Below are 27,833 nucleotides of genomic sequence, written 5' to 3' on the forward strand. Positions count from 1 at the left end.
TCTCTCTATTGCGTGCTGCTTTACGGGCAAATAAATAAAGCAACACTGCTTGATTGAATTATAACCCCTTGGCTTTTTGGTCGCCTTAATTTTGCGCTCTGAGATCAAGGTAAAAGAACCATCACGAGTCCATCATCGAATGGACCATGACACCCGCCCGCTCCCATCCCTCCTGTACCTGCACACAAGTGCTTCCCTGACACAAACCCGCGCTGACACCCCGGCGAGGCAGCAGGAGGGCAGGGCAGGGGCTGCAAGCAGCAGGAGGACGGGGTCCCAGGGTTGCCGTGGGGCCTCACAGCCCCTGCTCAGGAAGAACACAGCTCTGTGGCTGTGACAAGAGTGCTCAGGGTCTGTGACGGCCCAAGGCAGCAGGAGCAGCCCATGGAGACTGGGGCCCTGGCAGAGCCAAAGGAGAGGGAACCCCAGCCCTGTGTGTCCCAGAAAGTGGCTCCGCACCCTGTGCTGGGCACTGGGGAGCACAGCTGCCTGCTGACCATTGTGGGAGGTGATCTGGGGTGTGATCCCCTCTGGGCCATCTGGAGTTTAAAGGGCACGGTGATGACCTTAGGGCTCACATCTGTGGGGTCACAGCCAGGACTTACCCTGGCACAGCAGCTCTGTCATGGCCTCTGCACTGTGGGACCAGCCTGGCCCAGGCAGGGCCTGGGGAAAGAGCAGCTGGGAAATCTCGGGGTGAAGAGATGGGCACTGGGGAGCATCATGGGACCTGTTAGAGAGTCATTTTGACTAGAAACTGCCTGTGGCAAGCAGGATGGAAACCACCCCAAGGGTGTTTTTTAGTCTCTGCTGCCCCTGATCAAACTCAGGAAGATTTCCTGACGCCTAGGCAGACACAAACCAGCTCCAAGTCAAAGTCCACCGACACTTTTAATAAGAACAAATACAATACACAGTGGAAAAAAGGGGAAAGTAGAGGAAACTCTGTGCTGTTTGTGCTGCCCATGGGCAAAGGGAGGCGGTTCCCGGTGCTCGCGGCTCTCCCAGCTGCACGGACCTCTCCTCCCTCCTGGCTGCACCCAACTGCACAGCAGGGATGGGCTCTCCTGGCCGGGGGGGGCTCAGGGGCTGCTGTGCACCCAGCTCTGTCACAGATGTGCCAGAGAGATCTCTTCAGCGTCATCATAGCCTATGCTCTCCAGGGACAGGGAAGTGGTGTCTCCTTCAGCTCCAGGGACCCTGGCACTTCTCTGGGAGCACAGGCTGCCCCCTGCAAACAGCAATGTGGGACATTGCAGCTCACCCCATGGGGTCTGTGCATCACCTTCCCCCCTGCTCCTCACCACACTCAGCTCCTTCTCCCACCCTTCAGTCCCTCCATGGGAAACTCCTGGGGCAGGTTCCCCCTACCCAGGAGGTTTAGGTCTCAGTGCAGCAGCAACCAGGGTGGCAGTGCTGAGCAACCAGGAACCAGCAGCGCTGAGTTTCCCTCTCACCTCTGGGTGCATCGCTGGGTCCTGCTCCCTCCTCTGGCTCCCTGGGCATTTCCCAAGCTCCCTGTCCAGGAGCAATGTCCTCCCCAGGGTGAGAAACCTCTCTGGCATCATCATAGCCATCCACTGGGTCACCCACAGGCAGAACAGGAACATCTGAAAAGAGAGGGGAGCTGGTGACAGTGAGAAGATCCATCCTGCAGAGCAGAGGATGGGAGGTGCTGGTGTTGAAAGCAGCACAGGAGACCCTCAGGTCCTCCCCATCTCTGACGGTGACACCCAGTGACACCTCTGTTCTTCACTTGTCTGCAGGCAGATCAGCCCCTTCCTGCTTCATTACCTGGTGCTGATCCCAGACCATCCTCCTCCTCTCGGTGCCCAGGGTAGGGCTGCAGCTGGTTCAGGGACTGCTCTGAAGAGGAGCCTGGAGAGATGTGCAGTGAGAGTTATGGGACGAGCCCACTCACCTTGTTCGTGGCCAGTGCTGCTGGGGAAGGGGGACCCACAGAGCTGGGGCTGCATGGGGAGGAGGGCTGGGAATTCACCCTGCTCCCCTGGGACAAGCCCTGTCTCAAAGGTGCTCCTAGAGCTGCCCCAGGACAGCTCTTCCCTCACTCGTCAATGGGTGCAGGGGCAGGAAGAGAGGGGCTGTCCAGCTGCGATGGGCAAAGCGGGTTGGGAGGCAGCTCCTCTCCCGGGCCCAGGGCTGGGGTGCTCTCCCCACAGACCACACAACCCCAGCACTGCAGGGACCACGGGCTGGGGGCTTCAGGGGATCAGCCCTGGGGAGGGGCCAGGTGAAAGGGTCCTGCAGATGTGCCCACACCCACCTGAGCAACCAAACCTTGCCTGCTTCTCCCACGCTGGGCTGTGACCAATCTCCTCGTACACGGCCTCGGGGAAGAGCTCCTGGGCTGTCCTGGAGCCTGGGGACAGAGGCAGAGCTGGCATGGGGACAGGCAGAGGGGCAGTGGGACCCCACTGTGCTCCCCAAACCTGTTCCTTGGCCCAGCCCAGGACTGCTCCAACAGCACAGCCTCAGGGTGCTGTACAGGAACAGCTGCCACATCCCCAGTGAGGGCCACATCACTGTGGAAAAGATCTGGGGCAGCATCACCTTCATATCTGCCCCTTGGAGACAGCACTCAAGCGCCTCTGGCCCCTGGGTCACCCCCTTGTCTGACCCCAGAGCAGCTTCCGTGCTTCCCCTCCACCTGGAGCCGACCCCTGTCTGCCCCACGAGTCCATAGCAGGGCCCCCGCCCTACCAAGGGCAGGCAGAGCTGGGCAGAGGGTCAGCCTGGGGCCTGACTCCATGGAGATTGGCCCTGCTGCCCTCTGTTCCTCCTGTCTTCTCCTTTGCCCCAGGGCGCCCTCCAGCACTACCCAGAGCACTGCCAGCTATCCCCCAGGATAATATCTCCCCTGGTTCTGCTCTGCCATGTCTCTCCTTGCCCCATCTCTTGCTCCCACCACCTCTGGGCTCTCTCCAGCCCTTTGCTGCTGGTGCCCTATGGCCAGCCAATCAATGAGGTGCATTGGACAGGTGGCAGCACACAGTCTCCTCCCCTCAGCTCTGCTTGTGCCCCTTACTGACCCCCCGCAGCACCCCCAGCCCTTCCAGGAGGGCTGGAAGCTCACTGGGAGCTCTGTGGAAGGACCCACCTCTGCGCCCAGCCCTGGCCCTGAGCGCTTGCCTGGCCAGCAGGGCCAGGAGCAGGCAGAAAAGGGCCCCCAGGATGATGCAGATGATGACAGGCACTGAGATTCTCCCACTGACAGTCGGACGGCCCCGGGTGGGATCTGCACAGGCAAGAACATGGAAGAACAGCACCAGCCCTGGGAGAGGTGGAGGCAGCACCAGACCTGACCCCCATCATACAAGGCAGCAGAGAGTGGAGGGCCCCAGGGGGGATGATGGAGAAGCTTCCACCCTGCTGACTGAATTTCACCCCCTCCTCAACCCCCACACAACCACTCCCTCCTGGGAGTTACACGCCCCAGCAAGGAGCCCCTTGCACCCCACTGTGGGTCAGAGCCCGGCCCTGGGATACCCAGCCCTGGGGAGGACGAGTTACCTGCTCGGGGTGGGGATGCTGCTGTCCTGGGTGCAGCTGCAGAGGAGGAAAAGGAGAGCTGGGCTGAGGGGGTGGGAGTGCACGTACCAGGGAGCCTCCCCTGCAACACTCCAGTGTGTGTCTGTAGTGTCCCTGACACATCCCACCACAATTGCCCCTCCCGTAGTGCTAGAAAGGGACCCAGGACAGGGCCCAGGGCCTCTGCTCTGGGTGGCAGGCAGGGTGGCACAGGCAGCCCAGGGGATGGATGGTCCTGGAGCTGCAGGGCCCCACGGGCAGTGGCCCAAGGACACCCAGTACCACCGAGGCTGCTCCCTGCTTGGCACCAGGCTGCTGCACCCCACAGGAACGTTCCTGCTCTCGGGAGCTCAGGGGCTGTGCCAGGACCAAGCAGGTGAAAGGCCTTTCCCAGCTCCCTGCCAATACCTGACCAAGGGGTCCCAGCCCCCGCTCACCCGAGCAGCGCACGGCAGCGTCTTCCTTATGCCGGCAAGCACGTCCATCCCCAAGCCGGGCCCAGCAGTCCTGCAGAGACGACTCCGTCCCCCGGCACTCCACCCGCTCCAGCCAGATGGGGCCTTGGCCCACCCCAAAAGCAGCCTCATGCAGGGCAGACACAGCGGGGCCACAGCCCAGCTGCCTGCATGCCACCTGGGCATCCTGCATGTCCCAGGAGTCATCGCACACTGTCCCCCAGGAACTGTGATGCCAGAGCTCCACTCTGCCCGAGCACCCGTCCTCGCCTCCCACGGCACGGATCTTCTCCCTGTCTGGAGAGGGCAAAGAGCTCCCACGGCACTCAGACAGCAGAGGAGCCAGGCAAGAGGAGCACGCGGAGGAGCAGCTCCCTACCTGTGCAGCTGCTGGAGTTGGAGCACGGGGCCAAAGGCTCTGGGGGCATTTCTGTGCGTCCCCCTGAAGAAGGAAACACTGTAGTGAAGGGGCTGGCTTGGGGGATTGTGCAGAAGAGAGCGGGGCTGAGCTCTGCTTGTGCCTGTGTGTACCATCTTGGTCACAGAGCAGCAGAAGGGTGTCCATGGAGGGGAGGCTCCTCTGAACCCTCTCTGGTCTCTGCTGAGACCCCGCTTGGAGATGTTGCTGCCTCCCCCACGCACTGCGGGGTGGCAACTGCTGCTGGACATGTGGGACACTGAGAACTGTGGTCACATCTGTGCCACCAGCAGCACAAGCGTCTTACACGGCAAGGAAAACCCCTCCAAGCTCTTTCTCTGCATTTGGCCTTGCCCAGAGGGGAGCAGAAGCTGGGGTGACACTGGTGCCCCAGTGGCTCAGAGTTACCATTGCAGGTGATGTGGGTCTCTTCTCGCAGGTCATCGCACGACTGTGGGTCCCAGGAGGTGGATGGACACTGCCAGAAGGAGCTGGTTCCCTTCTCACACTGCACGTAATCCAGCCAGGCAAGGCCAGACACCCTGCCATAGGGCAGGCCTGTTTCCAGGGATCCTCCGTCCCCGCAGCCCAACTCCTTGCACACCAGTGACACCGTGTCAGGAGTCATCGAGTTGGAGCAAACACTCCCCCACGTCCCGTTGTAGAAAACCTGGAGGCGCCCAGAGCAGCCGTCACTGTTCTCCAGCCTCAGGGCCATGAACTCTGGGAGGAAAGGCAACAAGAGAACAGGCTGGTGTGAGGCTGTGGGAGCCGGGACACCTCTGCGCTCCCCAGGCCACCAGCCAGGCAGGGCAGGGCCAGCAAGTCCCCCTTGCACCCAGGGCAGAGAGAAGTCCCTGACGGACACAGCCCCTGCTCTCCCCACTCACCCTGGGGGACACTGAGCTCCCCAGGGACCCCGGTGAACTGAGGGCACCCATGCATGGGTGTCTGTAGGCCGGGCTCAGGCAGGGGCTCAGCCAGAGACAGCCTTGGCCATGTCCGGCTTTCCCTGCATCCCGGCCTCCCGGGAACCATCCCGGCACAGCTCCCGGCACACACCTGAGCACATGACGCCCGCGTCCTCTTTGTGTCCACAGTCGTGCTGCCCCCAGGGCCCGGCAGCGCAGTCCCAGAGAGCAGCTTCGGCCCCAGAGCAGTTCACACGGTCCAGCCAGATCTGCCCAGAGCCTTCCCCGAAGCGAGCGGAGCTGGCCGCCTCCACCGCCCCTCCGCAGCCCAGCTGGTGGCAAACGACGGTGGCATCAGACAGGTCCCAGCCATCGTCACAGACGGTCCCCCAGCTGCCCTGGTAGTAAATCTCCACTCTCCCTGCGCAGCGCCCCGGCCCGTTCACGAGCCGGACCCGCCGGCTCCCTGCAGTGGGGAGAAAGCACAGGAGCTGTCAGGGGGTGGCTGCCCCCCCACCCCATCATCTGGGGGCTCGTGCAGCGCTGCTTACCCCAGCAGATGACTCCCACGTCCTCCACAACCCCTCCCAACAGGGCACTCCTGCGCAGGGAGGTGTTGCAGAGGGTCAGGCTGGCCTCGTGCCCTGCGCACCGGACCCCTTGCAGCCCCACGGGGCCTGTCCCTCGCTCAGGCTTTGGGGGGGTGTAGGCTTTTTCTGCCTCTCCACACCGCAGCTGCCGGCACACCACGCTGGCCTCCCGCACGTCCCACTGGTCGTCCAGCACTCTGCCCCACGTCCCACGCTGGAAGATCTCCACTCGCCCATCGCACCGGCTTCCGCCGCCCACCAGCCGCAGGGACGCAGGGTCGGCTGGGCCTGGGGAGAGCAGAGGAGCTGCAGCCATCAGCGGCACCGGGCAGCACGGCAGCCTCCAGGGAGGAGGGCAAGGGGGGTTGTCCAACCACACAGGGCGAGAGTGAGCCCTGTGCTGACAAGAAGCGAGGGCAAAGCCCAGGCCCTGTCTGCAGCTCACACCGGGTCTGCTGCTGTGGGGTGGTGGGATGAGGCTCTGCAGGGCTCTCTGTGGGGATGGGATGTGTTTGTCTGCAGCCACAGGGATGGAGCAGAGCCCCAACAGCCTGTCCTGGGCTCATCCTATGGAACCCAAGCCGGGCAGTGATACCAGGGCCTAAGGCGCTGCCCTGGGGACAGGTGTCTGTGTCTGTTCAGACCTCAGCTCTCCCAGAGCAGAGCGGTCAGTCTGAGCAGGAAAGTCCCCCAGGGCACCTCCAGGGAGAAATTCAGCCTGGTGCTGCCATGGGACCCCTGCTTTGGGTGGCCATGTCTCACACAAAGGGAAACAGAGCTAATGCACCATTTTCCCAGCACTCACCTGAGCAAATGACAGCAGCGTTGTTCCCGGGGGAGCACGGGGAGGCCCCCAGAGTGGCCACTGGGCACTGTCCCAGGTCAGATTCCGTCCCATCACAGTGGAATGAGTCTCTCCAGACAGGGCCGGTCTCTCTCCCAAAATGCTCTCCTCCAGGAATGGACTCAGCAAACCCACAGTTGAGTTGACGACACAGAACGTGGGCATCCGAGAGATCCCAGCGGGAGGCACAGAGGGTCCCCCAGCTCCCCAGCACCTGGACCTCCACCCTCCCCGCACACGCTGTGCTGCCGTTCACCAGCCTGAACCCTGTGTACTCTGGGGACAGAGGAGGAGACAATCACAGAATCACATCATGTCAGGGATTGGAAGGGATCTCAAAGCTCATCCAGTCCAACCCTCCCACTGGAGCAGAAACACCCAGATGAGGTTACACAAGAAGGTGTCCAGGTGGGTTTTGAATGTCTGCAGAGTAGCAGACTCCAGAACATCCCTGGGCAACCTGGTCCAGTGTTCTGTCACCCTCACTGCAGACCGAACTCCCTCAGTTTAGCTGTGAGGATGCTGTGGGAGACTGTGTCAAATGCCTTACTCAAGTCAAGGTAGATCAAGTCCACCGCTCTACCGTCATCCATCCACCTTGTTATGTCCTCATAAAAGTCAATGAGGTTGGTCAAGCACGACCTTCCCTTGGTGAAGCCATGTTGACTACCCCTAATGACCCTCTTATCCCTGACATGCCTTGAGACGGCACCAAGGACAAGTCGTTCCATCAGTTTCCCAGGGATGGAGGTGAGGCTGACCGGTCTAGAGTTACCCGGGTCCTCCTTCTTGCCCTTTTTGAAGACTGCAGTGACATTTCCTTTCCTCCAGTCCCCAGGCACCTCTCCCATTTGCCACAACTTAGCAAAGATGATGGAGAGTGGTCCAGCAATGACCTCAGCCAGCTCCCTCAGCACCCGCAGGTGCATCCCATCCGGACCCACGGATTTATGGTGTCCAGATCACCTAACTGCTCCCTAACCCAGTCCTCATCAACCAAGGCAAACTCCTCCATTGGCCTGCCTGCCTGCCTCTGGGGTCTCAGCGGTGCGGGGCTCCTAGGACAGCCATGGAAGAGTAGACAGAGACAAAGAAGCATTCAGAGAGGGTGGGTTGGTGCTTTTGTACCCTTGATAGCTGGTGGAAAGGCCAGAGGGACAGAGGCCTTTCTTCTCCTTCTGCACGGTTTTCATGCTGCAGACTGTCCCATGATCCCTCCTGCCCTACACCCACCCAGCACAGTCCTTGCTCTCTCCCCAACCCCCGGCACAGCCCCAACGTTCAACACCCCACCCCGAGTCCTCACGTGTGCAGCTGACAGCAGCGCTGCTCATCTGGGGGCAGGCCTGGTCCCTGGAGGACCCCGTGGGGCAGGAGGACAGGAGGGACTCATTCCCGACACACTGCAGCTCTCCATCCCACATGGGACCAGCCCCTTCTCCAAAGTGACCTCCTCCAGACACAGGCAGGGCCACGCCGCACTGCAGCTCCCTGCAGACCACCTCAGCAGCCTTGGGGCCAAAGCGGGAACCACAAACAGTTTTCCACTGCTTCCCATCACGGATCTCCACACGTCCTGAGCAGTGGCTCTTCCCGTCCACCAGACGGACAAATCCTGGATGGGGGAAAAACAAACCAAAAGAAAATAAGCAATCAAACCTAACCAAACAAAGAAACAAAAAGCAACCAAACATACAAACCCAACGCCACACCTGGGAGCTCCCCAGAACTCTCTGACAGTTACATGTCCACATCCCATGTCACCCCAAGCAAGCCATGGCCAAACTGCCATTGCATATCCCTGGGGAAGCTGTTGGGGAAGTGCTGGTGACACAAACACATCCAAGACCCTCCTCCCCTTCTCTACAGCACCAGAGCACTCGAGGTGTGTGTCTGCCACACGCTCACAGCCACAGGTGCTGCTCAGAGAAAGGGTCCCACACAAGGTCCTCTGTGCTGCCCGGCACGCTCCCCCAGCACCGCAGCCATGTGAGCCTTTGGGGTCCAGGAGAACTGGCCCAGATGGTGACGAAGCTGCAGCTGCTCAGCCCCTGCAGAGCTTGGGCCAGGCAGGACCATCATCACCTGGTGCCACCAGAGGCTCACTCTGATCCCAGGATATACCTGGGTGTCGGGATGTTCTTTTAGATGGGAGGTGTCCCAGAGCACAGAAATGGAGCAGCTGTTATCACGGCTGGTGCTTTCCAGAGCCCTCCCCTGCCTGCTCCAGGGGGATGTTCTGATCCAGGGACACTGTTATCTGGGGTGCACAGGTCCCAGGCCAATGGCCAGGCTGGGGACAGGAGACCCGCATGTCCCCCTGGCCTCCCTCTGCCTCAGAGGGTGACAGCAGCACAGACAAGAGTCAGTAAGTGCTGGTATAGACCCTGTTTCATGGGTCAGTGTGGGGAGCTGTGGGCAGGCAGGAGGGGCTGGGCAGCTGGTCAGCGCTGCTGGCATGGGGTGCTGTCCCCTCAGGGCTGTCACAGCTTTCCCCAGGGACCAGTTACACCAGCAATGACAGTTCCAGCTCAGCAGCATGACTGCCCACACTGAGCTCAGATCCAGCATGTTTGTTATTCCATATGGCGCAGCCAGGTCCCTTCCACCATCCCAGCCCCAAAGGTGGGCAAAAAACTGACCCCTTACCTGAACACATCACTCCAGCATCAACACTGTGACCACAGTCATGTTCACCCCATCCTGCATGTTTGCAGTCAGACAGGGCTGATTCGGATCCATCACAGCTGACATCATCCATCCAAATGGGGCCAGATCCTGCCCCAAAGTGTCCATACTGAGGAGCTCCAACAGCAGACCCGCAGCCCAGCTGCTTACAAACCACTGCTGCATCGTTCATACCCCAGATGTCACCACACACGGTCCCCCACTGTCCCTGGTGTTTCACCTCCACTCTCCCGGCACAGCGCCTGCCGCCGTCCGCCAGCCTCACCTCCGCAGCACCTTCAAACACCAACACGGGATGAGTCAGGAGAGCACCGAGCCCCAGTGCTGCAGCTCTGGGGGAACCTCCTGCCTGGGCAGAGTCAGGGGCACCACCCTGGGAGCTCCCTCCCCTGCAGGCTGTTCCCAGGGTGGTGCAGAGGTCCCTTCTATCCCCTAGGCTGTGCAAGGCTGGGGTGACCAGCTCCAGCCCTGCAGGGTCATTTGTGCCCCACAGCCTTCCTTCTACTCTAATGGTCCTTTCAACCTGCCCCTGGCTGTGGCCCACCTAGAGCACCCACTCCTCCCCAGCCAGCACCCTGGGAAGAGACCCGTCCCCAGGGATCCCCAAGCACACACTGCTGCTTCTCCCAGGGCCCCCCACTCCCCTAGGCCACAGTCTGCCCTGGGCACCTCCCAGCTCATCATCTCAGCCCTTTGCGTATCCTCTGTGGAGAAACATGATGATCCCAGGGAGCCCTCCCAGCCCATGGCCCCCTTTGTCCTGGGGCATCAGCCCAGTCCTGCCGTTGTCTGTGATCCCCAGGAGGGTCAGGTCTCTGTCGCCTGTGGGAACAGATGCCCCAGTTCCCTTGTCTCAACTGCACCAACTGTCCCCTCCTCAGGCTGGGTTTTACCCCAGTGTTCAGCACCCCACCCTGAGTCCTCACGTGTGCAGCTGACAGCAGCGCTGCTCATCTGGGGGCAGGCCTGGTCCCTGGAGGACCCCGTGGGGCAGGAGGACAGGAGGGACTCATTCCCGACACACTGCAGCTCTCCATCCCACATGGGACCAGCGCCTTCTTCAAAGTGACCTCCTCCAGACACAGGCAGGGCCACGCCGCACTGCAGCTCCCTGCAGACCACCTCAGCAGCCTTGGGGCCAAAGCGGGAACCACAAACAGTTTTCCACTGCTTCCCATCATGGATTTCCACACGTCCTGAGCAGCGGCTCTTCCCGTCCACCAGACGGACAAATCCTGGAAATAAAACACCAAAAAGCAAATCATACAAACCTGTGGTGAGGCAGGAGGGGTTGGGCAGCTGGTCAGCGGTGCCTGCACGGGGTCCTGTGCCCACAGGGCTGTCACAGCTTTCCCCAAGGACCGGTTGCTCCAGCAATGCCAGTCCCAGCTCAGCAGACTGGTTGGCCACACTGGGACCTGCTCCAGCATGTTTGTTGCTTCCTGAGAGCACAGCCAGGGCCTTCCACCATCCCAGCCCCAAAGGTGGGATCAGGTTGACCCCTTACCTGAACACGTCACTCCAGCATCCTCATCATGATCACAGTTATGTTCACCCCATCCTTCATGTTTGCAGTCAGACAGGGCAGATTCGGTGCCATCACAGCCAACATCATCCATCCAAATGGGGCCAGATCCAGCCCCAAAGTGTCCATACTGAGGAGCTCCAACAGCAGACCCACAGCCCAGCTGCTTACAAACCACTGCTGCATAGTTCATACCCCAGTAGTCACCACACACGGTCCCCCACTGTCCCTGGTGTTTCACCTCCACTCTCCCGGCACAGCGCCTGCCGCCGTCCGCCAGCCTCACCTCCGCAGCACCTTCAAACACCAACACGGGATGAGTCAGGAGAGCACCGAGCCCCAGTGCTGCAGCTCTGGGGGAACCTCCTGCCTGGGCAGAGTCAGGGGCACCACCCTGGGAGCTCCCTCCCCTGCAGGCTGTTCCCAGGGTGGTGCAGAGGTCCCTTCTATCCCCTAGGCTGTGCAAGGCTGGGGTGACCAGCTCCAGCCCTGCAGGGTCATTTGTGCCCCACAGCCTTCCTTCTGCTCTAATGGTCCTTTCAACCTGTCCCTGGCTGTGGCCCACCTAGAGCACCCACTCCTCCCCAGCCAGCACCCTGGGAAGAGACCCGTCCCCAGGGATCCCCAAGCACACACTGCTGCTTCTCCCAGGGCCCCCCACGCCCCTGGGCCACAGTCTGCCCTGGGCACCTCCCAGCTCATCATCTCAGCCCTTTGCATATCCTCTGTGGAGAAACATGATGATCCCAGGGAGCCCTCCCAGCCCATGGCCCCCTTTGTCCTGGGGCATCAGCCCAGTCCTGCCGTTGTCTGTGATCCCCAGGAGGGTCAGGTCTCTGTCGCCTGTGGGAACAGATGCCCCAGTTCCCTTGTCTCAACTGCACCAACTGTCCCCTCCTCAGGCTGGGTTTTACCCCAGTGTTCAGCACCCCACCCTGAGTCCTCACGTGTGCAGCTGACAGCAGCGCTGCTCATCTGGGGGCAGGCCTGGTCCCTGGAGGACCCCGTGGGGCAAGAGGACAGGAGGGACTCATTCCCGACACACTGCAGCTCTCCATCCCACATGGGACCAGCGCCTTCTTCAAAGTGACCTCCTCCAGACACAGGCAGGGCCACGCCGCACTGCAGCTCCCTGCAGACCACCTCAGCAGCCTTGGGGCCAAAGCGGGAACCACAAACAGTTTTCCACTGCTTCCCATCATGGATTTCCACACGTCCTGAGCAGCGGCTCTTCCCGTCCACCAGACGGACAAATCCTGGAAATAAAACACCAAAAAGCAAATCATACAAACCTGTGGTGAGGCAGGAGGGGTTGGGCAGCTGGTCAGCGGTGCCTGCACGGGGTCCTGTGCCCACAGGGCGGTCACAGCTTTCCCCAAGGACCGGTTGCTCCAGCAATGCCAGTCCCAGCTCAGCAGACTGGTTGGCCACACTGGGACCTGCTCCAGCATGTTTGTTGCTTCCTGAGAGCACAGCCAGGGCCTTCCACCACCCCAGCCTCAAAGGTGGGATCAGGTTGACCCCTTACCTGAACACGTCACTCCAGCATCCTCATCATGATCACAGTTATGTTCACCCCATCCTTCATGTTTGCAGTCAGACAGGGCAGATTCGGTGCCATCACAGCCGACATCATCCATCCAAATGGGGCCAGATCCTGCCCCAAAGTGTCCATACCAGTGAACACCGACAGCAGACCCACAGCCCAGCTGCTTACAAACCACTGCTGCATCGTTCATGCCCCAGTAGTCACCACACACGGTCCCCCACTGTCCCTGGTGTTTCACCTCCACTCTCCCGGCACAGCGCCTGCCGCCATCCGCCAGCCTCACCTCCGCAGCACCTTCAAACACCAACATGGGGTGAGTCAGGAGAGCACCGAGCCCAGTGCTGCAGCTCTGGGGGAACCTCCTGCCTGGGCAGAGTCAGGGGCACCAGGGTGGGAGCCCCCTCCCCTGCAGGTCCTCAGAGCAGTGTGAAGGTCCATCTGTCCCCACAGCTGCACAATGATGGGAGTGCCCAGGTCCAGCCCTGTTGGGTCATTCTCCATCCCACTACACAAGGCACCTCTTCCCACGCCAACGGCCACCTACCCCCCCACCCATGCCCACTCACACACTGCCCAGCTCTGCACTGGGCACCCACTGCCCCCAGCCCAGCACCCCCTGAACAGCCCCATGTACCCAGGGCTGCAGCTTCCCATGTAAACCACCTGCCCCAGCACCATCCAAACCAACCCCATCCCCAGGGCGTTCCCTGTTCCCACTGAGATGATCCAGAGGATCCCACATTCCCTCTTCTCCCCTGGCATCAGCCGTGGGCCAGGCCCCCCAGAAGGACATGTCTCTACTGCAGATGTCCCCATCCTCTCTCTCTGGGGGCACAAACTGCCCTCGTGGGGTCAGGTTTCCCTCTGAACAAGGGGTGCTGAGCAGCACACAAACCCTCTGGGGCACCCCAGAGGTTGGCAGTGCGCTGGGGATCTCTGGGTGCTGCCATCACCAGTGAGGCCACCACTGGTCCAGAGGCAGAGTGCTGGGAACAAGGGGTCCCCAAAGGTACCCCAGGACAGGGGGGCTGTGAATCCAGCCAGGCACAGAACACTGGAGCCCCAGAAAAGGAGATACTGTCTCCCACCCAGACAGGCACAGGGAAAGGCACAGGCTCCGTGGAACTGAGCACCTTCTGCCCCTTGTCTCAGCAGCACCTGCAAAGGAACCCCATTCCCAGACCCATGACCACACTGGTACCTGCTGGCCCTGGGCGGTGGGACAATGAGTCAGCACTTACCCCTGCACAGCTGTACCCAGAGGAGCAGCCACAGCGTCTGAGGGGACAGGAGTCCCTCTGTGCCCATCCTGAGCCTCCTGCCCTGATGGCACATCCCTCTGTGCCGCACTCCCTGACACAGCTCCAGGGACTTGTGGGAGCAATGATGACGGGAGGGCAATATATCTCTGCAGATGCCCCCAGTTACAGGAGGAGCCAATCGAAGCAGCAGCACCTTTTTAGACATTATCGGGAGCTATCTCCCCTCTGACACGGCCCAGTCCTCCAATGAACTTCTCCAGTGCCGTTCATGACCATATATGAGGGGCGGCTCCGCTGCAGGTGTCACATCACTGCAATGGTAGAACATCACAGGACAGGGCTGGTTGTAGTGGGGCAAACAGTTTTTTACCCCTTGAGCTCTGAGTGTGGACCAGAAGCCCTGAGCATGTGCTGCGACAGGCACATCCATAGAGCCCGAGGTGAGAGTGTCCAGTCACTCTGGTGCCATAAGACCCAGGGGGCTGGGGCTGCACCGGGGCTGTGTCAGGAAGGGAAGGAAACAGCCCCTGTGACAGAGCCCGCTGTGCAGGGAGCAGCAGCTGGGAAAGGGCCTTAGCCCAGGGCAGAGCCCCATCCCAGGAGTGCTGGCTCACCCACCGCTCCCTGGAGAGCTCGCGGAAGGTCCCTCACAGGAGCTGGAGCTGGGACACGTCCCTGTCCTGGCAGCAGATGTGCAGCCCAGAGGCTCAGACGTGTCCCTGACTGTCAGCGTGTCACCGAGGGGCCGTTATTCCCCACGGGTGGATCAGAGCTGCAGCCTGCAGGTGCACAAACCACAGCCCCCGCGCTCCCCCCGCGGGGCCTGGGCAGGAAGTCTGTGGTTTCCTCCTGGCGCCGTGCCTGGGCACATCCCTGCGGTGCCCCTGAGACACCCCCAGCCTGACGGCTGCAGCCAGGGCTGCAGGGGCTGCTCCTTCGGCCTCGCAGGGACGGGGCCGGGCAGCTCCTGTACCTGCTGGGGACCCTGTGACAGCACATGGACGGTCGGCACCGAGCTCCATGGCCATGGGGTGTCACCAGTGACGTGAGCACTGTTCCTTCTACTGCCACTGCTGTGTGCTCATTGGTTACACTGACAGTGACCTCACACCCTCTACTGCCACTGCTGTGTGCTCATTGGTTATACTGACAGTGACCTCACACCCTCTACTGCCATCTCTGTGTGCTCATTGGTTCCACTGACCTCACCAGCCCCTGTAAGGACGTGCACCTGGTCCTGGCCTATCAGCCGTTCAGCCAGGAGCAACATCACTGCCCCTTGTCCTGCCATTGGTTGCCACCCAGTAGAGCCTGGCTCCATCCTCCTGACACTCCCCCTCTCCATATTGATCCCCATGAACGAGTCCCCCCTCAGTCTCCTCTTCTCCAGCTCCAGAGCCCCAGCTCCCTCAGCCTTTCCTCACATGGGAGATGCTCCACTCCCTTCAGCATCTTGGTGGCTGCGCTGGACTCTCTCCAGCAGTTCCCTGTCCTGCTGGAACTGAGGGGCCACAACTGGACACAATATTCCAGGTGTGGTCTCCCCAGGGCAGAGCAGAGGGGCAGGAGAACCTCTCTGACCTACTGACCACCCCCTTCTAATTCACCCCAGGTACCATTGGTCTTTATGGTCTCCCATCCAAGCACTGACCGGGCCCGACCTCGCTTAGCTTCCCAGATCAGACGAGATGGGGCGTGCTCAGGGTGCTATGGCTGTGTATATATATGGTCTCCTGTCCAAGCACTGACCAGGCCCGCCCCTGCTTAGCTTCCCAGAGCAGATGAGATGGATGTTCTAAGGGTGATGTGGCTGCATATATTATATATATGTATGTTCCTCAAGTATATTCTGGTAGTATCCGAACTAAACCCTTTTTTCAAGGGCAGAGTAGAGGGGTAGGAGAAACTCTCTGACCTGCTGACCACCCCCTTCTAATCCCCCCCAGGTACCATTGGCTTCCTGGCCACGAGGTCTCCCATCCAAGTACTAACTGGGCCCAACCCTGCTTAGCCTCCCCGATCAGCCATCCTCAGGGTGCTATGGCTGTATGTATTATATATATGATCCCCAAGTATATCCTGATAGTAATTGAACAAAACCCTTTATTCAAGGGCAGAGTAGAGGGGCAGGAGAACCTCTCTGACCCCCTTCTAACCCACTCCAGGTACCATTGGCTTCCTGGCCACAAGAGCCCAGTGCTGGCTCATGGTCACCCTGCTGTCCCCAGGACCCCCAGGTCCCTTTCCCCTACACTGCTCTCTAATAGGTCATTCCCCAACTTATACTGGAACCTGGGGTTATTCCTGCCCAGATTCAAGACTCTACTGAGACCCCAGGGACCTCACCAGCACAACCTGTTTGCTCTGTGCACATGTTGGGGTGACCCCATCTGGCAGCGCCCACCCAATCACTTGCTCACACCCCACCAGTGGGATTGGGCAGGAACTGGAAGGGCAGAAGCAAGAAAGAAAACCTCATGGGTCAAGATAAAGACAATTTAATAAGTGGAGAAATAGTTACTACAGCAGGAGAGACATATGCCCTGCCTGTCTCTGAGCAAAGGATGTTTTGAAGAACACACCTGCCTCCTCAGTTTTATTGCTGACCATGACGTCATATGGTGTGGAATATCCCTTTGGTCAGTTGGGGTCAGCTTTCCTGGCTTCGTCCCCTCCAGCCTCTTGTCACCTCCAGCCTCCACAGTGTTAGGGCAGCGTGAGAAACAGCGAAGACCTTGAGGCTGTGCCAGTCCTGCTCAGCAGCTGCTACAACGTCAGTGTTGTCAGAGCTGTTCTGGGCACCATCAGCAGGGGTTGTGAAGAGGAAAATCAGCTCCATCCCAGCCAGTACCATCTCCAGCCTTTGTTCCACACCATATGCACCCTGCTCAGGTCCTACAGAGTTCAGACATTGACATCCACCTGGGGCTGGCCCTTCCCCAGTCCTTGCCGTGACACGCTGGTTTGGCTGGTGTGGCTCAGGTGGACCAGGGCAGGTCCCAGCACTCCTGACTTCTCCCCTCGCTCAGCCAGAGCAATTGGGAACATTCAATCAGGTTATGAGCCTAAGGACAACGTGTCCCGTCCCAACAGATGGGATAAGGGATGAGTTAATCCTGACACAACAGATGAGATGAAGAGGAAAGAGGAAAGAAGGAAGAGAGAGAGAGAAGAGGAAAACTAAGATATCAGAAAGAGAAAGGGAGAGAGAGATATCACAGATATCACCACCCTGTGGGTACATTGGTCCCAGGATGACTCCATGGGTCTCTATGGGTCGCTATGGTCTCCATGGGTCTCTATGAGTCTCTATGGTCTCTATGGGTCTCTACGGTCCCTATGGGTCTCTATGGTCTCCGTGGTTCTCTATGGATCGTTTGTGGTTTCTTCTGGTAGTTGTTTGTCAGACAGATGGTTCATCTCTATCATCCCAATTAGGCCATGAGGCCTTTCACAGCAACACTGTTAATTGTCCTTATCTTCTGCCTCCATGACCATAAAATTTCAGGAAAGATAAGACGAGGTATCATCTATCTCTTTCTCCCAAAGCAACAAAACCCAGACGTTTAAGGCATAACAAGGTCTTTGTTCTGCTAAGGATGGGGGGAGCTCTTCAAGGTTGTCACACAATGAAACCTGTTTATCACCAGCCTGCACCCCCCGTTGGCCTTACAGGCAGCTGGGAGACCCCCACAACCAGGGGGGGTGCCTCTGTTTGGCACCTCAACATCCAATTTTTGGTTCAGTGTTCATTGGCGAGTTCCTCTGCTTCACGTGGTCTATTTTGAGATCCCCTTTAGGTCTTTTCCATACTGTCCCCATGCACAGGTGTTTCTGAAGCTGGCGTTTTCTCCTGGTTTCCTATGTTCACAGACAGTTTCCCTGCATCTTGCAGCACCGAGAGGAGCTCAGAGTGTGACCCAGTGATCCTGCAAGGCCCGTCCTGCTGGGCTGGGCTTGGATGTGGGGACCTTCCAGTCCAGCTCACAGGACTGGGCTTTTCTTTGTATGTTAAAGGATTTGTGCTGAGGGTCCCTTGGTGGCCCCCTCAGGGGATCTTGGCCTTTGGGCGTGATCCAACTTGCCTGTGTCCTCCCCACCTTCTGGAAATTCCTCCCACCCCACACATCTGTGGGTGTTTCTGCACCTGATGACGTGGGGAATGTGGACCCATCCTTGTACTTTTCTTTCTACTCTCATTTAAAATCTACTTCATTCCATTATGTCTTATTGGAGAAGGTGTTATCCATTTTATATGTACATTATAATGGTTACGTATATTTAACTTCTCTGGTTTTATACATATCTATATATCTATGTACAAATATACTCACGTATAGAGGAACATATACATTTTAAATACCATATTTATTCATAAATAAAATGAAAAAAATAATAAAACAAAAATATTGGCTGCTCATGGCTTGACCAGGTGTACTCCTGCTGGGTAAAGAACTTGCTGGAGGACCGGGCCTGAAGAGCTGTAGTGAAAGGAGTCAGATCCAGTTGGTGGCCAGTAACGAGTGGTGTCCCCAGCATTCAGTATTGGGGCCAGTTCTGTTTAATCTCTTTATCAATGATCTGGATGAGGTGATCGAGTGCACACTTAGTTTGCAGACGACACCAAGTTGGGTGGAAGTGTTGATGTGCTGGAGGGTGGGATGGCCATACAGAGGGATCTGGACCGGCTGGATAGATGGGCTAAAGCAGGGCTATCAAACTAATTTCGCTGGGGACCACATCAGCCTCATGGTTGCCTTCAAAGGACCGAATTTAATTTTAGGACTGTATAAATGTAGGAGTAGTAACATTTGTACAGTCCTAAAATTACATTCGGTCCTTTAAAAGCAACCATGAGATTGATGTGGCCACCGTTTAAAATGAGTTTGACAACCCTGGGCTAAGGCCAATTGTCTGAGGTACAACAAGGCCAAGTGCCGGGTCCTGTACTTGAGTCATAACAACCCCATGAACACTACAGACCTGGGGAAGAGTGGCTGGGAAGCTGTCCGGTGGAAAGAGACTTGGGGGTGTTGGTGACAGCAGCTGAACATGAGCCAGTGTGTGCCCAGGTGGCCAAAAAGGCCACCAGCATCCTGACTTGTGTCAGGAATAGAGTGTCCAGCAGGACCAGGGCAGTGGTTGTGCTGAGGCTGCACCTCAAATCCTGGGGTCAGTTTTGGACCCATCACAATTGAGGCACTTGAGTGAGTTCAGAGAATGGAACTGAGCTGGGGAAGGGTCCGGAGCACAGGTTTGATTGTGGGTTGTGGGACATTGGAACAGGCTGCCCAGGGGAGTGGTGTAGTCATCCAGGTCAATCAACAAACTCTTCTCTACCATAAGTGTCATGTTCGATATAAAGCTGGAGACGCCTTTTCCAGCTAGTTCGTTCGCGTTTTCTGGATCCTTTGTTAGCTCTGTTCGGCAGTTCCATTCCATTGGGAGTACAGTGTTCATTCAGTTTTATGAAATTTTGCTGTTTTTCAGTTGGCCTTTGGGCGACTCTACCTTTTGCACTTGTACTTTCTCTTGCTGGGATCAGCTGTTCAGGACCAGGGTGCTCTCTTCTTTTGGGCTGCCTGTTCAGCACAACTGGAGTCATGTGGGGGATTGCACTGAATATCATATATTTTACTTTATGTAAATAGAAATAGTATAAGTATATTATTATTAGTAGTGTGTTACTTTTATTATTTTTATTGTGTTATTATTATATTATATTATTATTATGTCTTATTAATTTTTTTTCTAAACCCACAAGTTTCTCCCTTCCCATTCAGTTCTCTCCCTTATCCCACCTGGGGACTGGGAGCAGGATGTGAGCAGCTCTCATGGTCTTAGTTGGTGGCTGTGGTAAAACCATGACAAGAAAGGGTAGTAGTAGCTTCAGAAAACTTGAAAATCACTTTCCAAGATGACGCCTTTTATTTTATTTTATTTTACTATTTTTGGTAGAGGGAACAGCATGAGGAAGGAAAACCATCAGAAACTGCAGCTCTGGAGGCCCAGAGTGGAGCTCAGGATAAAGAAATATCACTCTGAGCACAGTGCTGTGGTCATTCAGAAGGACTCTGGATCAGCCATGACTTTGTGTTTCCAGGAACAGCTGGTGAGGATGGAGAGACAGCAGCACAGGTGGGGACACACTGGGCTGAGAACAAGGTGGGGAAGCACATGGGGTGTCTGCAGCCTGTGGGGAAACAGCCACAGGCCTGGGACAGTGTGGATGGACTGTGGTGGAGATGGCCAAGGGCGCTGGCAAGGCTGGATGTCCCTGAAAGAGCCAAGGTCTTTGTCCCCTTCACAGTATCACAGTATGTTTGGGATTGGAAGGGACCTCAAAAGATCATCTAGTCCAATCCCCCTGCTGGAGCAGGAACACCTAGGTGAGGTCGCACAGGAACATGTCCAGGCGGGTTTTGAACGTCTCCAGAGAAGGAGACTCCACAACCTCCCTGGGCAGCCTGTTCCAGTGCTCTGTCACCCTCACTGAGAAGAAGTTTCTTCTCAAATTTAAGTGGAACCTCTTGTGTTCCAGCTTGATCCCATTACCCCTTGTCTTATCATGATGTTCCTGCCAGCGAGGCCTAAGAGGACACACATGGTTGTCATGGCCATGGCACCCCATTGCCTCCTTGCACCCCCCAGGGAGTGTCACACCATTGTCCTGCACTGGGCATCACACTCCCCACAGCCCCAGGAAGACCCCTGAGCCACACGTGAGGGACAGGATCTCCCTTCCTACGGGCAGGGGCTCAAGGCTTGGCCATTGTCCTTCATCAAACAAACCAAGGGCTTTCTCAGCATCAGAGCTGCTGCACTTTGCCTTTGCCTGATGCAATCACTGCCTCCAATTATCTGCTCTAACGAGTCCCTGGCGCTTTGTCAGTAACAGCCCTCAGTGGGGCCCATTAATGCTTCAAGGTACTTTGGAGTTTGCTTCTGGCTTGGACTTCTTGAGCAGATTCTTCAGTCTGTGCTTGGTATCTGAGGTTCATGGACTCAGCACCAAATACACCATGGGGCTCATTAAAACACAGAAAGCCCTAACGAGTGATGTTTGTTTCTGTAATTTTCTTCAAATCTTCCAGACTTGTAGAACTAACTGTAGAGGTTTCAATGGGACACTTGATGATGAAGATTTCAAAGAAGATTTAATAAAGGAGGGTTTTTCTTTCAAGGGTGTTTTCTGTCATTTTTCAGTGTGTAGAAGTGACAGCAGCATTCTACACTGGACATTGATCCCGAGGGTCTCCTGAAGACATCTGGACAGGCAGGAGGACAGTCCCTTGAGGCTGGACACTGTATGGACAACTGGGCTCCTCCCCCCCACCCCCAGTCTGCCGGTTCCCTCATTGGCCACCAGAGATTGCATCACTCTTCCTACATCAGACTTCTCCACTGAGCTCTGCAGGAGATGCTGCAGCTCCTGTGCACCAGCTCCACCTGCTCTCCTGTGCGAACACTGCACAGTTTAATAAACAGTAAAACACTCTCCTCAGCTGTGTGTGTAAGCTGGACCTGATGAGGTCCAGCACCCACAAGGGACACCCACACAACAACTGCTTTAGACAGAGAGACAGGAGAGGATAGAAATAAACACAATGAACGTGTTGACTGCCATGTTAATTAGCGCTCTGAAGAATGGGGCAAGTTTGTAACTCCCTGAAGCTCAAAGCAGAAACCAGACAGTTGAGAGGCCACTGAGTGACCAAAGAGCAAGTGGAGGAGAAACCTGAGAGCACTGGGAAGGGCAAATGTCCAGACAGTGCTGGAAAGTTGTCCTTTGACAGGGACATTTAATCAGCAGAGGTGGGAACTCCTGAACGACGAGGGAGATGCAATACTAGAGTGTTGGTAATAAAAGTACAGGGGAAGACCAGTATTTCTTCTCCTATCCTTAGTACTTCCTTCATCAGCTGTCTCACCATAAACAGCCAGGGCCATTTTAGAGGCCCCAGTGTACCTGAGGTGCTGGCTTGGGATTGGCATCTATCACACAGGACCTGGGGAGACCAGAGCACCTCGCATTGCAGGTGGGGCCTGGGCAGGGGTTCCCGGGGCATCTACACTGGCACCAGGTGTTTGTGTCCCTGGAGCTGAAGGCATTTGTGTCCAAAATCCATGCCCAGTTCTGGAAAACCGTTCCCTTTTCAAATAAAAGAAACCACACCAAAGGAAAATAAAGTATGTTGACACAATGCTTTGCTTTGGATCTTTGTCTTCAGTTCTTCATATTTTAATATTCATTGACATTAACTGACATCTGATGGGCCTGCAGGCATGAAGCCAAGATCATATTGTGTCTTGCACAGCACCCCATGCCCTCTGAACCTTCACTGCCCTGGACGCCTCACACTTTGCCCAGATCGAGTCACACTGAGGTGTTGGCTGGTTCACTGCTGAGATGTTGGTTTAGATGGTCACCTACAGCACAGGTGGATCCTTCCCCGTCATCGTCTGCTCTGGTGCAGTCTGAAACAGAGCCCAACATCACAATGGGTTCATGAGAGAACTGAGGCTGAAGGGCCCTCAGGAGTCTGCAGTCCAACCTGTCACAAACTGGGTCACACCAAGGTGTTCAAGCCTTGATTCAATCAGAGCTTTAGCAGGACTAGAGAAGTGATCACCCCTTTGTACTGGGCACTGGTGAGGCTGCACCTTGAATCCTGGGGTCAGTTTTAGGCCCCTCATGGCAAGGAAGACATTGAGGTGCTGGAGAGAGTTCAGAGGAGGGTGAAAAGGCTGGTGAAGGGTCTGGAGCACCAGTCTTATGAGGAGCAGTTGAGGGAGCTGGGGCTGTTCAGCCTTGAGAACAGGAGGCTGAGGGGAGACCTTATTACTCTCTACAGCTGCCTGAAAGGAGGTTTTATCATGGAGGGTGTTGGTCTCTTGTCCCAAGTAGCAAGTGATAGGACAAGAGGAAATGGCCTCAAGTTGCACACAGGGAGGTTTAGATTGGATATGAGGAAAAAATTCTTCAGGGAAAGGGTTAGCAATGGAGCAGACTGCCCAGTGAGGTTGTGGAGTCCCCATCACTGAAGGTGTTTAAAACACAGATAGATGAGGCTCTTAGGGACATGGTTTAGTGCCAGATTTAGGTTATGGTTGGACTCGATGATTTTAAGGGTGTCTTCCAACCACAATTATTCTATGATTCCATGATAAGTCATTTTTGCTATTTTCTTTCTCAGCGGACCATGGTGTTTGGGAGACGTCTCACGGTCACACCAGTTAGTTCCACCAGCCTCTGTCTGTCCCTTCCCAGACCAAACCTTTTCTCCATATCCCAACCTTTCAGGCGAGTTTCTGGGACACAGCAAATGCTGTCCAGGTCCTCTGGGCCTGTTCAGAGAGAACAGCAGCCCAACATGTTGATGGGCTCTCTGTGCACCTCAAAGCTTTCCTGACCATTTTTCTCAATGCCTCACTTGTACCCAACCTTTCTGGTCCTTGAACTGTACATGAGGGGATTGAGCAGGGATGTGGGGATAGTGTAGAAAAAAAGCTTTGTCAAACTGTCATGGGAGGGCTGTTCTGGGCATCCCACAGTCCAGGATGAGGCTGCTGGAGAAAACAGTGGCACAGGTGAGGTGAGAGGTCCAGGAGGAGAAGGCCTTGTGCCTGTCTACACTGGGGTAGAGCAGTGATGCATTCATGGGGTGCCCATGTGAACAGGAAGGGGACAAATTGCTCCAGGGGACAAAATGCCTCCCAGGCAGTTCTTTACCCATCGCAGATACACCATCCAGGCCATGAGCTGCAGCTTCTCCAGGAGATGCTGTGGGATACGGTGTCAAAGGCTTTACTGCAGTCTAAGCACACAACACCCACAGCCTGTGTGGTGGATTCACTCCCCACGACAGACTTTCCCTCATCTGCTCAGCCGGTTACCTTGTCAGAGAAGGAGATCAGGTTGGTCAAGCAGGACCTGCCTTTCATCAAGCCATGCTGATTGGGCCTGATTGCTCGTCTCGTATGTGTGACCTCACAGTCCTTTGCCAGCCATGTTCCTGCTGTTGGCCAATCCCCTGCAGAGGCAGAAGTGACCTCACAGTGCCCTCCACAGCCATTGGCTTCCTACTGGACTATGAGTTCCTGAGACACAGTGACCACATGGCATCGTACCCACCATCACCCTCTTTGTGGTCCAGTGTGTGAGCAGATAAAATGAAGCTGCTTTCATCAAATTTATCCAATAAATTTCCTATCAATGGTTTGAGTGGAGAAACGTTCCTCAGAGGAGCTGCTGTATTTACTCTGGGGCATTTTATATCTCCAAGGAAAAGTTTCATGGAATCCTACAATAACGCAGGTTGGAAGAGACCCCTGAACACCATCTCTGTCCCACTGACCTTTATGGTACCCCAAGGAACAGCTGATGGCATTTGTGCTCACTTGCGTTCATCTCACCACATGCACACAGTGGACATGCACATGATGTGTATGTTTACATCTCATCTGGACAATGAAAACATGGACTTTTGACCTAGTATTTCATAGAATCATGGAATGTCCTGAGTTGGAAGGACCCAAAGGACCATGGAGTCCAACTGCTGTCCCTGCACAGGACACCCCACAGGTCACCCCGTGTGTCTGAGGACGTTGTCCAGTCTCTTCTTGATCACTGTCAGGTTGGGGCCGTGACACCTCCCTGGGGAGCCTGTTCAGTGTCCAGCACCTCTGGGGGAAGAACCTTTTCCTCATGTCCCACTGACCCTCTCCTGGCACACCCTTCTTCCATTCTCTTGGGGACTGTCATTGGTCACCACAGAGAAGAGATCAGTACCTTCCCCTCCTTCTCCCCTTGTGAGGAAGCTGTAGCCACCATGAGGTCTGCTTTTAGACTTCTCTTCAGCTCTGATGCTGAGAAACCCCTTGTTTTGCTTTCTGAAGCAGAAAGGAGAAGCCATGACCTCCAGGCAATGGGAAGGGGGATCCTGTCCCTCACACACGGCTCAGGGCTCTTCCTGGGACCGTGGGATGTGGGTGTGCATGGCCCAAGGAAGGACAACACTGGTACAAAAACTTCCAGCTTCCCCATGGGGCTGCAAGGAGGCACCGAGGCCCCAGTGCCATGAAGACAACATGTCTTCTCCTGGGCCTCAGTGGCAGAGACAACTGCCATGGCCAAGGGGACAGAGACCTGGGTTCTGTGGGTCCCTTCCAGCCTTACAGTGTCCTTTGCCATCTCCATCCCAGGCTGTTCTACATGGTCCTACCCCTGCCCCTCTTTCCCTGCAGGCTGCAGACACCCATCTCGCTTCCCCACCTGCTCTCACCCCAGCATCTCTGCACCTTCACTGATGTGTCTGCATCCTCACTGGCTGCTCTTTGGCACACAAACCATGGGCTGATCCAGCTCCCTCAGGTGACCTCTTGCACCACAGCACTGCCCATCCAGTGACATTTCTTCCTCCTGATATCCAGTCCTCACCTTCCAAATTGCACTTTGTGATATTTTTTTCCCTCTTCTGTATTTTCCCACTATCAAGAAAAGCTCAGCCACCTCAGAAACTGCCCTTCATGCAGGGAACCCAACCCGTTAGGCTTCTTATGGTCTTATACCTGACCAGGGAGAAGTCACCTCCCCATGATCTATATCCCATGACTTTTGCTGGCCTTTCAGCTTCTCTGACAGACATGACCATGTTCCCTTTGCTGTCCCGTCATTTACTAAGGCAGAATGGACGTGACAACCCATCTCCAAGGCCTCTTCCTGGGTAGGATCTGTCATACTTAGGCTGAGGTTCTTTCCCAGCCATGTCCCTGCTGCTGGGCTGTCACCCCCAGAGACAGAACTGGCCTCACTCTCCCCTTCACAGCCACATGATTCTGACTGGATTATGAGTGTCTGAGACACAACTGACCATAACTATCCATCACCTTTTTTATGGCCCAGGACCCGATCAGATAAAAGTATACTTGTTTTATCAAATTTATCAAATATATTCCCTACTAGAGATTTGAGTTGAAAAACACTCTTCAGAGGAACTGCTGTATTTTTGTTGACAACATTTAGAACTCCTTTTCTGTCTTTTATTCTTTTTATTCTTCCTCTGCCTATTCTGCCTTCATAATCCTCTCCAAGGGAAAGATTCACTGAATCTCAGAATAACTTCAGGTTTGAAGAGAGCCCTTTGTCTCACTTGTCTCACTGTCCTGCTCCAGGCAGGGTTAGCCAGGCGAGGTTGTTCAAGGGTTCCTCACAACTATGCATCATCCACAGAGAAGCTGAAAGTGCACTCGTCACATCATACAGAGGGAGAATAAAGACATTTAACAGTGTTGGTCCAAGTGCTGGTCACTGACGGATGCTACTAGTAACTGGTTGCTCGGAGGGCTTTGTACCGCTGATGACATTTGGCTTGATTGTCCAGCCAACTTCCCACCCAGCTTCCAATTCTTCAGCCCAGAGATCACTGATCTGGCTACTAGAACACCAAGGAACACCATGTCTGTGACCCTGCAAAATTCTGGGTATGGCGGCAGGTTGATCAGCCATTAATTCTCCTTCATGCTCTTCATGCAGATTGGTTCGATATCTGCCTTTTCCAAAGACCTCGGAAACCCTCTTACCACTTTGTCTTACTTTTGAGAGCACAACCCAGAATCACAGGCAAGGGTGACAGAGCAGACAGGAGCACTTGCAATGAGCCTGTCCCAGCAGCTGAGATGAATCTCACTGGGCCACTGAGGGTTGTTCCTGGAGTCACACACAGAAATGCCAGCGTTCCATCAGGCCTCCATATCTCAGCTGGTCTCAGGACTTCTTATGCACCCAGGGATGCTCAGAGACAGAGTCTGTCCCTTTTACACACAGAGGCAGAAGTCACATTGTACCTCTTTAATCTCTCTCTGCCTTGCTTGTCTCCTGAGATCCCCAGGCAGAGCCCTCAGCCCTGCTGTGCTTTGCAGAGGAGCTGCTCCTGGGCAGAGCTGTCTCTCTGCAGCGCTGCCGCTGCCATGAGCTCCCTGTGTCCCAGGAGCCCAGCCCAGCTCAGCAGCACAGAAGCAGCACAAGGTGCTTTAATGACCCCTCTGGTGGGTTTGGTGCTGAGTCCATGGACCTCAGACCCTGGAGGAAGGTGATGAAACCTCTCAAGACGTCAGATGCAAACTCCAAAGTTTCTTGTAATGTTAATGGGTCAACTGAGGAACACTATGAGGAGCTGACCCCAGGGTCAGGTACAGAAAAAAACTGGAGACAGTGATGAAAGTTCAGGAAAAGCAGAGTAAAGGTGGCTCTGATGCTGAGTAAACCTGATTGTATTTCATTAACCAAAGGGCCCAGTCCTGACCTCCAGCCCTGGGAAGTCAGATCCTGTCCCTCCCATGTTGTCCAGGGCCCTTCCTGGGACAGTGTGATGTGGGGCTGTGCAAAGCCAAGGGCAGGACTATGGTCCCACACATCCCAGGTTCCTGGCTGGGGACAAGGAGGCCATGAGGCCCCTGTGCTGCAAGGACAAGGTGTCTCCTCACAGGCATCAGAGGTGCAGACAACAGCCATAGCCAACGGGAGAAGGAGCTCATGTCTGGTGGGGCTTTCAGCCTCTTTACATCCCTTGATAATCTCCACGACAGCCTGTCCTGTGCTATGGCATCCCCTGCACCTCTTTCCCTGCAGGCTGGAGACATCCCCCATGCTGCCCCACCTTGCGCCTGTCTGAGCATCTTCCTTCCTTTGCTGGATCTCTCCATCCTCCCCAGCTGGTCCTTGAAGCACAAAGCCTTGGGCTGATGCAGACTCCCTCTGCTGACCTGCTCCACCACAGCACTGCCCTTCCACTCACATTCCTTTCTGCTCATGTCCAGCCTGGACCTCCCCAGCTGCACTTTGGGCAATTATTTCTTTCTCATGCTCTTTCCCACTATGCAGAAAACCTCCACCGTCTCTGAAACCGCCCTTCAAGCACTCTCAGGCTACTCCTGCACTGCTGCAGCCTCCCCAGCGCTGCTGGGCCAAAGCAGCCCAGGTCCCTCAGCATCCCACACCATGTGCACAAGGTGCTGAACCTGCTTTGGCAGAGCCCTGCACT

General features: G+C 56.1%; 1 protein-coding gene across 1 annotated transcript; it reads right to left on the reverse strand.

Moving 5' to 3' along the window:
• Positions 1-826: 826 nt before the first annotated feature.
• Positions 827-12,839, reverse strand: LOC309452760 (scavenger receptor cysteine-rich type 1 protein M130-like; the record flags this gene model as incomplete). The annotated part of the gene is made up of 16 exons (XM_082077420.1): positions 827-888; positions 1,458-1,610; positions 1,795-1,878; positions 2,285-2,380; positions 3,119-3,256; positions 3,987-4,301; positions 4,831-5,145; positions 5,485-5,799; positions 5,885-6,211; positions 6,729-7,043; positions 8,245-8,382; positions 9,417-9,731; positions 10,382-10,690; positions 11,176-11,277; positions 11,928-12,236; positions 12,509-12,839. The coding sequence occupies 16 exons, from the start codon at positions 12,837-12,839 to the stop codon at positions 827-829; spliced, it is 3,624 nt and encodes a 1,207-aa protein (XP_081933546.1).
• Between the last annotated feature and the right edge of the window lie 14,994 nt (positions 12,840-27,833).

The sequence above is a fragment of the Streptopelia decaocto genome (assembly GCF_964273445.1).
Source record: "Streptopelia decaocto genome assembly, contig: HAP1_SCAFFOLD_129, whole genome shotgun sequence".
NCBI lineage: Eukaryota > Metazoa > Chordata > Aves > Columbiformes > Columbidae > Streptopelia > Streptopelia decaocto.